The sequence below is a fragment of the Gossypium hirsutum genome, chromosome D02, assembly GCF_007990345.1.
Source record: "Gossypium hirsutum isolate 1008001.06 chromosome D02, Gossypium_hirsutum_v2.1, whole genome shotgun sequence".
In the NCBI taxonomy this organism is placed as follows: domain Eukaryota; kingdom Viridiplantae; phylum Streptophyta; class Magnoliopsida; order Malvales; family Malvaceae; genus Gossypium; species Gossypium hirsutum.
Genome location: NC_053438.1, coordinates 2,618,826 through 2,633,705, shown reverse-complemented (window position 1 = coordinate 2,633,705; position 14,880 = coordinate 2,618,826). Strand labels below are relative to the sequence as shown.

Below are 14,880 nucleotides of genomic sequence, written 5' to 3'. Positions count from 1 at the left end.
AATGACCAACAATAAATTTCATGTACTCGAGTCTATAAATATTATTATTTAATATTTATCTTGGACAATTAACTCTTTTTTAATTTTATAAAGGTGCGTAACTTTAGATTCTACTATTGGAGGAGAAAAGAAAATTTTAATATTTTTTCTAAGTATACCCCCAACTCTTGTACTCTTTTGCAATTTTTTTAACATTTAATCCGCTACTTTTAATTTTTAAACTTTTGTCTCTTGTTTGACTTAAAATTTAAAATCCAATTGATGGTGTTATTAATTAAATTTGACCATTAAAATTATTTTTAAAAAAAAAACTTACACCATAACCCAAAATTAATTTAAGCGTAAATTTAATACAAACATAAATTAAAAATTAATTTGTAACATTTCATCGAATTTTAGGTCATTTGATATTATTATTATTACAACAAGAGGAATTTGATCGTTTTCAAACATATTATTTCTTGATTTAAGAATTCGAGATATAGATGTAGATAATTATATGAAAAGATAAATTTACTTGCAACAACCTTGAGCAACATCATCCACAAAAACTTTAAGGTTGATATCCAAGGACCCACCTTCCATGGCGGCCTCCCCCGCTAACCCTTTCCATTTCTCAACATTCTTCTTCACTTGCATCCCTTTCTCCCCATCCCTTATCACCAAACCCAAGCACCTAACAATCTCATCACGTTCCATGATCCCTTCTTCAATAGCACTCACTCTCACCCCATTCCCCCCACATCTTCAATCAGCTTCGCATTAGTCCCTTGATACACTGGCCACCATGCTCTCCAACGTCGAGTTTCACCCACAATGCGTCACGAAGCAACCCAACGACGATGAGACAATACTTCCACTTGCGAACACCATGGAACCACCATCCCAAACTGTTCCAATTCTTCCCTGCAAGCCAGTTTATCTTTTTCTTTCTCTTCGTAGCCTCCATCTTTCCAGTTCCTCACCACCCATGAAAATGGTTGCCGGCTGGATAAAAAATCTCAAGGGATTTCCTCTACTCGTCGATGAGTACTAATCCACCATACGATTGTTAAATCATCGGTTGGAGCTCATTAATTGAACTTAGAAAGAACTTAACAGCGTAATGACTTAAACAAAAAAAGTTTTGAATAGTTGAACAACTGAAATGAAAATTTTCTAATAACTCATGACCATTTTGTAACTTTTTGAAGTTGAGTAATCAAAACATAAATTTACTAATAATTTAGTGACTTTAGAACATAAAATTTAAAAAAAATTAAACATAAAGGCTTTTCTATAATACATTTTCACATTTCTACATATTTAAAGTTATACATATTAAACGGATAAAATGATACTTTTATATAGTATAAAGGCAAAGAGTTACACATTGACCACACACAAATAAATCCAACCCACTCCATCCTACAACCACATTTCAAAAAATTTTGTTTCCTACATTCAAAATCTATCACGCCATTCATATTCTCCAATCCCAATCACATATTATATACTTAAATGGTCACTTTCAATTTCTTTCAAGAAAAAAATAAGGTTAAATTTTATTATTATTCTTACTTAACAAAAGTTGTAGATTTAATACTGATACTTTAATTTGGTCATTTTTAATTCTCTTACTTTTTAAATTTTAAAATTTCAGCCTTCACTAAACGATAATTGTTAAATTCATTAAATTCTGTTATTTTCAAAATTTGATGCAACAAACATATTATCATATGTGTAATGGCATTTCTGTTTGATATTTTCACATATTACTTACTGAAATTTTAGTTAATGGATTAGTGACTATCATTTGTGTCGAGACGGAAATTTTAAAATTCGAAAAAAATAGGGACTTAAAATGATTCAATTGGGAAATATATTTATTAAATCTATAATTGTACACATAGGACATGACTAGTAATTGAATTTAAACAAAAAAATTTAACTACTATTATTTGGTTCAGGACTAAAATTTTAAAAGACTAAAAGTATAGGGACTAAAATTGAACATTTTGAAAAGTGCAGGACTAAAAATGGTCAAATTAAAGTATTGAGACTAAATCCATAACTTTCATAAAGTATAGAGACTAGTAGCAAAATTAAACAAAAAAAAAACCATATCTGCATAAACTTGTGTGGTGGGTCGTCCTTCGCATGTTTACTACAAGGTAAAACCTAATCAAGTTTCATGGTACGATAATAACTGTTTAAAAAACTACTATTGAAACAGTGAATTGATTTGAAAGTGATAATTTTACTTACGATATCCTTCAGCAATATCATCCACAAAAGCTTTAAGCTTCATATCCAAGGAGCTGCCTTCCATGGCGGCTTCTCTGGCTAACCGTTTCCATTTCTCTACATTTTTCTTCACTTCCATCCCTTTCTTATCATCCCCCATCACCAAATCCAAGCACCTAACGATCTCATCACGTTCCACCATCCCTTCTTCATTAGCACTCACTCTCACCCCATTCCCCCACACATCTTCAATCAGCTTCGCATTAGTCCTTTGATCCGTCCATTGAGGGAAAGCCACCACCGGTACACCGGCCGCCATGCTCTCCAACGTCGAGTTCCACCCACAATGCGTCACGAAGCAACCCAACGATGGATGAAACAATACTTCCACTTGCGAACACCATGGAACCACCATCCCAAACTGTTCCAATTCTTCCCTGCAAGTCAGTTTATCTTCTTCTTTCTCTTCTTCGACTCCATCTTTCCAGTTCCTCACCACCCATAAAAACGGTCGCCGGCTGGATATTAAAGCTCGAGCGATTTCCTCCACTTGTTGCTTGGTTAACACCGCAATGCTCCCGAAGGAAACGTAAACGACGGCCGATTTTGGTTTGGAGTCTAACCATTGGATGTAATCTTTTGAATCGGATTGAAAAAGATCGGTTCTCAAGGAATTATCCAAGGAGTCATTTGAGTTCAAGAAAGAAGATGGGATTAAAGGTCCGATGCCTACCATGTTGAAATTTTCAATGGCGTTTAATGCTTCGTGTTCCAAAGCATCGAATGTGTTAACAAGGATTTTGGGGTTGGATTCATCAGCGAGGACATCCATTTGTTCTTGGAACAACGACAGTGCCCAACGGTAAACGTTTGAAGCGGTGACGAACGACGGAAGGTCGCGAGTGGCGAGTAGCGGCAGGCCTGGTAATTTTATTGAACGCTTGGGGTTTGTTTCATCAACAGGAGCTTTAATGGTGGATTCGTATCCGTTGAAGTAAAAATAATAGATGTCGAAAACGGTGGCGGGTTGAATCCAAAGTAAAGCTGTCGGGATGTGATGTTTACGCGCCACCTCCGAGGCCCAATGGATGAACAGGGTGTAGACAATGCAAGTGACGGATTTGCCGTCGTTTTCACTGCTTGTTATAAACTCGGAGATGGCTTCTTTGCCTCGTCGTCTCAATTCAGATAGGTAATGTTCTATGTCATCGCCGGGTTGAAAACCGTCGTCGTAGCCATCGGAAAAGGGTAAAAACGTTAGGCCCTGAGCAGTGGGGACTTTGGTCATGCGGCGGCAAGCCGAGATGCAGGTGACGAAAGTTACACGTACGCCAATACGTATAAGATGCTTGGCAAATTGTAAGGTTGGGTTTATGTGGCCTTGTGCAGGGAAGGTCACTAGGAGGAAATGAGGCTGTGACATGGTGGTGACGGCGGCTCGTAGGTAGTTCACCTGGTCTTTTTTTACGAACGTCGGATTTGGAGTAACTAAGAAAGGAAATCGAAGTGTTTTTAAAAATGATGAGAAGCACTGAAAAAGGGTGACGTTTGGGCTGACGAATTTGAAGATTCCCAAGTCCTTTTGGATTTTGTGGAAAACCATTCATCCCGCTGTCTTGCTCTGCAAGGACTAATATAATTATTTTAAAAAAATTATCCAAAAATTTTGTGACCAATTAAAAGTCGAAGTCAAAAACAATAGCAAAACGAGTATATATATACATACATCAAAATGGCATGTTTGTTACTGTACTGTTTTTTTGTGGCAGGTATCAGACTGAAATGTAATAATTTAAAGTATTTAGGAATTTGAAATGCAAATTTCCCATTTTAAGTAACTATAAAAAAGAAGTGAAAGGGTGCCGCTTAGATGTGGCTAATTGCCTTGTAAACCCTCGTTATATATTTTATTTTTTATTCCCCTTCAACTCACTAGGTTGTGTTTAAACAAGCCCTTAACTTAATTTTATATTTAAATAAACTCTTAACCTATGAGTTTTACTCATAAAAGCCTTTTATTTTAATATTAAAGTAAATATATTTTGAATTTCAAGCTCTTATCTTAATTTCTTATTGATGCAATAAAAATTATATACACTTTAACATAAACATAAAATCTAAAAAAGTAATCAGCAATTTCAGAATAGTAATTAAGCATGTCATGCATATAAGCACTCTCAACAATTTTTAATTTTTAATTTTTTATTTAATAAACTATTCTCATCAAATTCACATCAACATAAAATGCGAATTAATTTATATATTTTTTAAATAGTTTTACTTTAATATTAAAATTTAGGACTTTCATGGGTAAAAATCATAGTTTGAGGGCCTATTTAACGACAAAAATAGTACAAAAGCTTACTTAAACAAAGTGTAATAGTTTAAGCACTTTTTAGTATATTAGCCTTCCATCTATGTTTTCATTGGTTCTTAAGCATTGAAAATAATCAAAAAAATTCTACAATGCAGGTGCCAGGTTCAACAACATACAGTCTAGCAAGGCTAAAATACTAAAAAGCCCTTTAATATGAGTAAAACATATTTACTTTAGTATTAAAATAAAGAGATTTTATGAGTAAAAATCATAAGTTAAGGGCCTATTTAATTACAAAAATAGGTTAAGAGCTTGTTGAAACACAATGTAATGAGTTGAAGGGGAATAAAAAGAAAATAATAAATAAGGAGGGTTTGCAAGGCAATTAACCACATTTAAGGTTTTCCACAACAGTTTCAAAAAAATTAAACATAAAGGTTTTTCTATAATGCATTTTCGTTTTCACCATTTAAATAGTTATACATATTAAATGGATAAAATGATACTTTTATATAGGGCAAAGAATTACTCATTGTCCACACACACACAAAAAAAATTCGAACTATTTAAAATCCATCCCACGATTCGTATTAATCTCCCATCCCTAGCACATATAATACTTAAATGGTCACTTTTAATTTCTTTCAAGAAAAAAACAAGATTAAATTTTATTATTAGTCTTACTTTACAAAAGTTGTGGATCTAATTCTTAATTATACATTAATTTGGTCACTTTTAATGCTCATACTTTCTAAATTTTAAAAGTCATCACTAAACAATAATTGTTAAATTCATTAAATTCTGTTATTTTTAAAATTTGATGCAATAAACATATCATCATGTGTGTACTAGCATTTTAGTTGGCTATTTTCACATATTACTTACTAAAATTTTAGTTAATGGATCGGTGACTATCATTTGTATTGAGACGGAAATTTTAGAATTCGAAAAAAATAGGGACTTAAAATGATTCAGTTGGAGAATATATATTAAATCTACAATTATATGTATAGTACATTTCTAGGAATTGAAATTAAACAAACAAATTTAACTACTATTTTTTGGTTAAGGATGAAAATTTCAAAAGTTTAAAAGTATAGGGACTAAAATTGAACATTTTGAAAAGTGCAGGACTAAAGTGATCAAATTGAAATAACGGAACTAAATCCATGACTTTTATAAAGTATAGGGACTTGTGGCAAAATTAAACCAAGAAAACCACATCCGCATAAACTTGTGTGGTGGCTTATCATTCGTATGATAATACCTACTCCGCTACTAGGGGTGTTCAGTCAGTTCACTGACTCGAAAAAATATTAATTGAATTAATTGAACTTTCAATATTTTTAACTATTAACTGAATCGAATTTTTAAAAAAAAAACTAACCGAATCAAAAACTTTTCGGTTAATTCAGTCGGTTAACCAAATTAACCGAAAATTATATATTTTTTATTTTTGGTTAAAAATTAATCGAATTACCCAAATTACCCGAATTACCCGAATTAATCGAATTGAATCACTACATAATTAAAAACATTACATAAGTCTTGAAATTAATACATAAATTATCTGTAATTTTTATGATTTGGTTGGGTTGGGTTGGATACTTGGGTTTGGGTTGGGCTTAGGTGAATAGTGAGCCTATTTATATATTATAATTTTATTTATTAATTTTTCGATTAAATCAAAACAATTCAGTTAACCGACCGGTTTCGAACTGAATTAGCCGTTAACCGGAAAATGAGAAAATAATTAATCGACCACCGACCGAAAAAATTCGGTTAACTGACTGATTAACCGAATTCAATCGGTTAACCGAATTTTTTTGATTTTACTTGAATTTGGCACACCCTTATCCAGTACGATAAAAGGTATTAAAAGGGATTATAATGAATTTTATCCTCAATGTTTATATATTTTATCAATTTAATTATTTTTAACTAAATTTAATTATTAATCTTTAAAAAAACTTAAACGTTACACCAAAATTAATTAAAGCATACATTTAATACAAACACAAATTAAAAATTTATTTGCAACAGTGAATTGATATTGTTGCTATTACAATATTTATAGCTGCTATTATAACAGTGAATTGATTTGAAAATGATAAATTTACTTCCAACAACCTTGAGCAACATCATCCACGAAAGCTTTAAGGTTCATATCCATGGAGCCGCCTTCCATGGAGGCTTCCCTGGCTAACCCTTCCCATTTCTCTACATTTTTCTTCACTTCCATCCCTTTCTCATCATCCCCCATCACCAAATCCAAGCACCTAACGATCTCATCACGTTCCACCATCCCTTCTTCATTAGCACTCACTCTCACCCCATTCCCCCACACATCTTCAATCAGCTTCGCATTAGTCCCTTGATCCGTCCATTGAGGGAAAGCCACCACCGGTACACCGGCCACCATGCTCTCCAACGTCGAGTTCCACCCACAATGCGTCACGAAACAACCCAACGACGGATGAGACAATACTTCCACTTGCGAACACCATGGAACCACCATCCCAAACCGTTCCAATTCTTCCCTCCAAGTCAGTTTATCTTCTTCTTTCTCTTCTTCGACTCCATCTTTCCAGTTCCTCACCACCCATAAAAACGGTCGCCGGCTGGATATTAAAGCTCGAGCGATTTCCTCCACTTGTTGCTTGGTTAACACCGCAATGCTCCCGAAGGAAACGTAAACGACCGCCGATTTTGGTTTGGAGTCTAACCATTGGATGTAATCTTTTGAATCGGATTGAAAAAGATCGGTTCTCAAGGAATTATCCAAGGAGTCATTTGAGTTCAAGAAAGAAGATGGGATTAAAGGTCCGATGCCGACCATGTTGAAATTTTCAATGGCATTTAATGCTTCTTGTTCCAAAGCATCGAAGGTGTTAACAAGGATTTTGGGGTTGGATTCATCAGCGAGGATATCCATTTGTTCTTGGAACAACGACAGTGCCCAACGGTAAACGTTTGAAGCGGTGACGAACGACGGAAGGTCGCGGGTGGCGAGTAGCGGCAGACCTGGTAATTTTATTGAACGCTTTGGGTTTGTTTCATCAACTGGAACTTTAATGGTGGATTCGTACCCGTTGAAGTAAAAATAATAGATGTCGAAAACGGTGGCGGGTTGAATCCAAAGTAAAGCTGCCGGGATGTGATGTTTACGCGCCACCTCCGAGGCCCAATGGATGAACAGGGTGTAGACAATGCAAGTGACGGGTTTGCCTTCGTATTCACTGCTTGTTATAAACTCGGAGATGGCTTCTTTGCCTCGTCGCCTCAATTCAGATAGGTAATGTTCTATGTCATCGCCGGGTTGAAAACCGTCGTCGTAGCCATCGGAAAAGGGTAAAAACGTTAGGCCTTGAGCAGTGGGGACTTTGGTCATGCGGCGGCGAGCGGAGATGCAGGTGATGAAAGTTACACGTACGCCAATACGTATAAGATGCTTGGCAAATTGTAAGGTTGGGTTTATGTGGCCTTGTGCAGGGAAGGTCACTAGGAGGAAATGAGGCTGTGACATGGTGGTGACGGCGGCACGTAGGTAGTTCTACTGGTCTTTTTGTACGAACGTCGGATTTGGAGTAAGTAAGAAAGGAAATCAAAGTGTTTTTATAAGTGATGAGAGGCACTGAAAAACAGTGACGTTTGGGCTGACGAATTTGAAGATGCCTAATTCCTTTTGGATTTTGTTTGGAAAAATATTTATCACGTTGTCACACACATTCTTCCGCTACAAGGACAAATATTATTTTAGTATTAATATCGAAGTCAAAATTTTTGTTTGTGACAAATTAAAAGACCAGAGTTAAAAACAATTGCTAAATGGAATATATATATTATACCTATATATTATAAAAGAAAAGTTTATATGAAACTGTGATTCTATATTAGTTTTTTAGTTGAATTTGAATTTTGTAAGAGACAAAATTTAATTTATCATTTTCTTAGGGATGACGTAGAATGATAATTTTATACAATCTTTTATCATATATAATATACACAATATTCAAGAAAACAATCATACGTGGGGTTTAATATTGTGACAAGTGGATACTTTAATTGTTCGACACATTAATACTATTAAATATGTTTAAGTTTTTTTTTTTCACTCAACTTTTAAAACTTTCAAAATGGTCACATAATTAATCAGATTTATTTTTTGGTCCATTTCCATTAAGTGTTTGACAAAAAGTTGAAGTGACTATTTAAATATTAGTATAATAACAAATTTTTTCCTCAAAATTTACATATTGTATCAATTTAGTCATAATTTTTAAAAATTAACCCTACCAGGCATTTAACGATGCTTAATGGAAATGGATAAAAAAATGGAACCCAATGAATTGAATGACCATTTTGAAAGTTTAAAAAATTGAGTGAGTAAAAAAATGTTTAGGCATAGATGGATAACTTGGTAGGTAGTTTAACCAAATATGAACTTACGTGTTTAGTGTTGGGGTTTAGTTTAACTAAAATTGTAATTGGTGAATTAAATTCAAACCCCAAAGAGTCGTGTAGTATGAAACTCTCTCTAACAGCATCATGCATCAAGCTGCAACCTAAGCATTGAAAAAACACCAGATAAGTCCAACAAGGTTTAGGAATCTTTGAAATTCGTCAGCTCAAACATCACCTTTTATCAATGCCTCTCTTCACTATAAAAACCCATTAATTTCCTTCACGAATTACGCGCCAACACTCGCCGCCGTCACCATCATGTCACAGCCTCATTTCATCGTAGTGACCTATCCTGCACAAGGCCACGTAAACCCGACTTTACAATTCGCCAAGCATCTTGTACCTATCAACGCACGTGTAACTTTCATCACCAGCATCTCCGTCATCAGTCGCATGACCAAAGTCCCCCACTGCTGAAGGCCTATCGTTTTTACCTTTTTCGGATAGCTACGACGACGAAATTAAACCCGGCAATGACACAGACAATTACATGTCTGAATTCAAGAGACGAGGCAGAGATGCCATCTCTGAGTTTATAACAAGTAGTGAAAACGAAGGTAAACCCATCACTTGCAGTGTCTACTATTTGCTCCTTCATTGGGCTACGGAGGTGGCGCGTAAACATCACATCCCGTCAACTTTACTCTGGATTCAGCCCTCCACCATTTTCGATGTTGGAGAATGATTCAAAGTCGGTTTTTCTAAATTTAGATTTGCTGTGCTATGCTTAGTTTGTTAATTTCCTTATTTCTCTATTTTTTGTTATGATCGTGCAATAGTGTTGCACATTTTTACGTTAGTTTGTTATGGTGTAAAGGCTATTTATAGGCCTACGTTTATTTCATTTTGTGTGTGAATAATACAGCAACTTCAGTCATTTTGAGTTCAGCTTTTCTTTCTTTTTAAATTTTCTATAGTTTAGTATTTTCCTTGCATACACGTTGTTTGACAATAGTCTTCTGTGACTATTTTTTCCCTACATTTTTGGTATCCGAGCCAGGTTCGTTTGTAGCTGGGCGTGCAACTAATGTCGTGAATGTGTCTCTCCTAGCTTATGATGGGATGGGAACGGTAGAATTTCAGTTTGATAGAATCTGGAAATTGAAAGTCCCACCAAGAAAGCGTAGCTTCCTATAGATGATGGCGATTAATCGTGTTCCAACGAAAGAATTTTTTATTAGTAGAGGAATTATTATCAACTCTTCGGATAGTGGGTGTCCATGGTGCGAGAGAGTGGCGGAATCTGTTGGAAACGTGATGGGCCGAAAATTTACTTTTTATTACACACTCAATATATTACAATACGAAGATTACAAATATTTTCTCAATGACTAGATAGTCTAGCTGCTGCTAGATTTTAACTCACTCAAGGTTTGCTAACCTTCTCACTCTCACTCACGTTGCTTCTCTTATTTCTTTTTTCTTCTCATTTTTCTTCATTACAACACAAGTTCAAGCCTCTATTTATAGGCTGATAAAGTGACAACAAATGTGGCTATTAATCCACTTAATTTCCAGCCACAAAACATCTCAATAATGGAGCACTTTGTATGGCTAAAATTTCAGCACTTTGCATGGCACAAAATTGCTCCACGTCTCATGCTTCTAGATTATGCTTGGAGTGGGTTTGATTTCTAACACTCCCCCTCAAACCCAACTTTCATACCGAGCTTCTCTTTGAATTTGTTGAATGTCTCCACTTTCAACGGCTTTGTGAAAATATCTGCCAGTTGATCTTCTGTCCTGCAATGGACCAACTCCACGTTTTTGTTTTTCACTTGCTCTCGGATAAAATGATACTTCGTATCGATGTGCTTGCTTCGGCTGTGCGACACCGGATTCTTGGCAAGTGATATAGCGGATTTGTTGTCAATGTAGATGGTAATTGGACCTTCATTTGAAACACCTATTTCTCCCAAAATATTCTTCAACCACATTGCTTGGCATGTACAAGTTGCTGCGGCCATATACTCTGCTTCACATGTTGAGAGAGCAATTGTTTGTTGCTTCTTTGACGACCATGAAAAAACTGCGGAACTGATGTGGAATGCATATCCGGAAGTGCTTTTCCGATCATCCAAGTCTCCCCCATAATCGCTATCTGAGTAGCCAACTAATTTTGAATCTTGTGAATGGGTATAGAATAAACCATGGTTCATCGTACCTTTGATATATCTCAAAATTCTTTTTGCGGCAATTAAGTGGTCTTGCTTCGGCTTCTCCATGAATCTGCTCACCAATCCTACTGCATATGTAATATCTGGTCGTGTGATTGTCAAATACCTTAAACTTCCAACGAGACTTTTAAACAACGTCGGATTTATCGACTCCCTTGTCGAATCAACACTTAGCTTCATCCCTGGATCAGCTGGCGTGACTACTGGCTTGCAATCCTTCATTTTGAACTTGTTCAAAATCTGCTCCGCATACTTCTTTTGAGAGACAAAAATTCCATCTTGCATTTGTTTCACCTCGACTCCAAGAAAGTATGACATCTCACCGATATTTGTCATTTCAAATTCTTTAGTCATAGCTTTCTTGAAATCATCAGACATACCTGGATTGTTTCCGGTGAAGATCATGTCATCCACATATAGGCATACGATCATGATATCTCCATATCCATTCTTCTTTGTGTACAGGGTGTGTTCGTGCGGGCTTTTGATGAATCTATTTCTTCGGAAGTACTCGTCGATCCTTGTGTTCCATGCTCTTGGGGCTTGCTTCAATCCATACAAAGCTTTCTTCAATCAGTAGAATTTGTCCTCCTTTCCTTGTATGCTATATCCAGGTGGTTGTTCTATGTAGACTTCCTCCTCCAAGTAGCCATTCAGGAATGCAGACTTGACGTCCATCTGATAGATTTTCCATTTGTATTGTGCTGCGACCGCTATGAGAAGCCTAATTGTGTCTATTCTTGCGACTGGAGCAAATATTTCATCATAGTCCACTCCTTGTCTTTGCTTGTAGCCTTTGGCGACTAGTCTTGCCTTGTATTTCTCTACTTTTCCTTTTTGTTGGTCTTCGTCTTGTACACCCACTTGACACCAATCGGGCTATGTCCATCTGGCAGACTTGTTAGCTCCCACGTGTCATTCCTTCTTATTGCAGCAATCTCCTCGTCCATGGCCTTCTTCCATTTATTGTCTTCAATTGCTTCTTCGTATGTCACTGGATCACATTCTGTCATTAGACAGAATAGTGAATAATCGAACTGCGTCTCTACAGGTTCCGTAGAATTGTAGATGTCGTTGAGACTCCGTGTTCTTGTGGGTGCTTCATCTGAGCTGCTGCTTCCGCTGCTGCTGGTTGGTGACGAAGGGGCTGTTGTACCAGGACTTTGATCATCGCCTTGTTCTTCTTGGTTGATGACATCATTGTCGTCTTCGTTGAAAAATAATCCTTCCACTTTCTTTTCTTCTTCACTCCATCTCCAGTAATCCGCTTCATCGAACTCGACATCTCTTGAGATAATCAATTTCTTAGTAAGAGGATTATAAAGTCTGTAGGCCTTACTTCTTTTGTCATAGCCTATAAAGATACACTTCTCTCCTCTATCGTCAAGCTTTTTCCTCTGTTGCTCAGGAACGTGTGCATATGCAATGCATCCAAAAATTTTGAGGTGTCCAACTCTTGGCTTGTGACCGCTCCATGCTTCTTCTGGTGTCTTGTGTCTTACACTTTTTGTTGGACATTGATTCAACAGATAAACTGCGCATTCAACGGCTTCAGCCCAGAAAGTTCTCGGAAGGTGTTTACCTTTTATCATGCTTCTTGCCATATCCAGAATTGTCCGATTCTTCCTTTCTGCAACTCCGTTTTGTTGTGGAGTGCGTCTGGCTGTTAACTGATGAATGATTCCATGATCCTTGCAGAAACTTTCATAAAGCTTTGCAGTATACTCGCCTCCTCTATCGGATCTGAGTATCTTCAAATATCGACCACTCTGTTTTTCCACCATTGCTTTGAACTCCTTGAATTTTTCTAGGGCTTCCGATTTTGCTTTGAGAAAATAAACCCAACATTTTCTGCTATAATCATCAATAAAAGTTAGGTAGTACCTGTTTCCACCGAGTGATTCAATGTCGTACGGACCAGATATGTCGGTGTGTACAATTTCCAATGGTCTTCTAGCTCTTCGAGATTTTCCTACTTCAAATTTCTGCCTATGCTGCTTTCCTTTGACACAGGCTTCACACAGTTGATCTGGATGATTAATACTTGGTAATCCATTCACCATATTTGTCTTCGACAACAGCTTCAAGCCAGAAAATCCGAGATGTCCGTACCTTAAGTGCCACAACCATGATTCATTCTTCAGATCCGTCTTCATGCATTTTACTTCTCCAGACTCGATGTCGAGGGTGAAAAGACGATTTCGCGTCATATCAACTCGAACAACTAATTCTCCACTTTTGTTTCTGATGGCGAGTGAGCGGTCTTTCATATGAACTTCATATCCTTTTTCTAGGAGTTGACCAAGACTGATCAGGTTGCTCTTCAAAGCTGGTACGTAGTAAACGTCTGAGATGTACTTCTTCTCTCCATTCCTTTGTGTTATAACAACCTTGCCCTTTCCTTTGATTTCTGCATGTGAGTTGTCTCCAAAAGTTATTTGTCCATGAACTGTTTCATTTAATTCTGTGAACAGCTCCTTTCTTCCACACATGTGGTTGCTTGCACCGTTGTCGAGATACCACACACTTCTCTTGCGATCTTCATTTTCTCCGTAAGTGAGAAAGACACTTGATTCCACTTTTTCGTTGCCTTCTGCTGCGACTGCTACATGGTTTCTTTCATCCACTTTGTGTGTTGATCTGCACTCGTAACTGAAATGTCCATACTTGTTACAGTTGTAGCATTGTACCTGAGATTTATTTTCTTGAAATCTGCCTCGGCCACGACCTCTAGATCCACGTCCACGGTTGAATGTTTGATAATCTTTATTTTCTTGATATCTCCCATATGATTGATTTCCACGTCCTCGTGATCCTCTTCCTCCTCTGTTTCCACCACGGTAGCCTCCACGGTATCCTCTGCGGTTTCCTCTTCCTTGGTTAAAGTTATTACTTGTTTCTCCGTCGTCGACGGACAACTTGCTATGCAAGGCTTGATCAAGATTTTCACTATCTTCATTTAGCTTCATCTTTTGCTCATGGGCTTGCAGAGAACCCACAAGTTCTTCGAGCGACATCTTTGACAAATCTTTTGATTCTTCGATGGCAACGACTACGTACTCGAATTTGCGTGTGAGTGACCGTAGAATTTTCTCCATCACTCTTACCTCGTCAAGAGTTTCTCCATTTCGTTTCATTTCATTTACCACCGATTTTACACGATTGGCATAGTCATCGATATTCTCGGAGCTCTTCATTTTTAACATTTCAAATTCAGCTCTAAGTGACTAAAGGCGTACCTTTTTAGCTTTTTCTACACCTTGAAATGATTTTTGCAAAATCTCCCATGCATTCTTCGCGTTCTTCACATCTGATATTTTCTCGAAGGTTGATTCATCCATACCTTGAAAGATACTATTCAAGGCCTTTTGATCCTTCTTTCGTGCTTCTCGTAACGCCTTCTTAGCGTCATTTGATAAAGCTGCTTCTGTAGCGGCATCTTCGGGCTCGATGTATCCTTTTTCAACGATCTCCCAACAATCTTGCGAACCGACAAAGCCTTCATTCGAATGCTCCAATTTCCATAATTTGTCTTCGTCAATTGTGGAACTTGTAGCTGAATTACGTCGCCCATATCGACTTGTTAGATGAACACCAAAGGTACTCCGAACTGGACACGAACCGGACACGAACTGAACTCCGAACCAAGCTCCGAACCGTAGCTCTGATCACTGTAAACGTGATGCCGAAAACTTT

The 14,880-nt window shown here is 36.9% G+C and overlaps 2 protein-coding genes across 2 annotated transcripts; both read right to left on the bottom strand.

Moving 5' to 3' along the window:
- Positions 1 to 316: 316 nt before the first annotated feature.
- LOC107934429 (UDP-glycosyltransferase 75C1) lies at positions 317 to 4,142 on the bottom strand. The gene is made up of 2 exons (XM_016866858.2): positions 2,248 to 4,142; positions 317 to 1,032 (listed from the first exon to the last, which is right to left on the bottom strand). The coding sequence occupies exons 1-2, from the start codon at positions 3,827 to 3,829 to the stop codon at positions 1,016 to 1,018; spliced, it is 1,599 nt and encodes a 532-aa protein (XP_016722347.1). The 5' UTR covers positions 3,830 to 4,142; the 3' UTR covers positions 317 to 1,015.
- Positions 4,143 to 6,521: 2,379 nt separating this feature from the next.
- LOC107934436 (UDP-glycosyltransferase 75C1) lies at positions 6,522 to 8,126 on the bottom strand. Its single transcript, XM_016866868.2, has one exon. The coding sequence runs from the start codon at positions 8,067 to 8,069 to the stop codon at positions 6,660 to 6,662; it is 1,410 nt and encodes a 469-aa protein (XP_016722357.1). The 5' UTR covers positions 8,070 to 8,126; the 3' UTR covers positions 6,522 to 6,659.
- Positions 8,127 to 14,880: the final 6,754 nt, after the last annotated feature.

What these genes read in the sequence shown, in the direction of transcription:
- LOC107934429 (XM_016866858.2), bottom strand. Translation starts at nt 3,829, where the DNA reads ATGGTTTTCCACAAAATCCAAAAGGACTTGGGAATCTTCAAATTCGTC.
- LOC107934436 (XM_016866868.2), bottom strand. Translation starts at nt 8,069, where the DNA reads ATGTCACAGCCTCATTTCCTCCTAGTGACCTTCCCTGCACAAGGCCAC.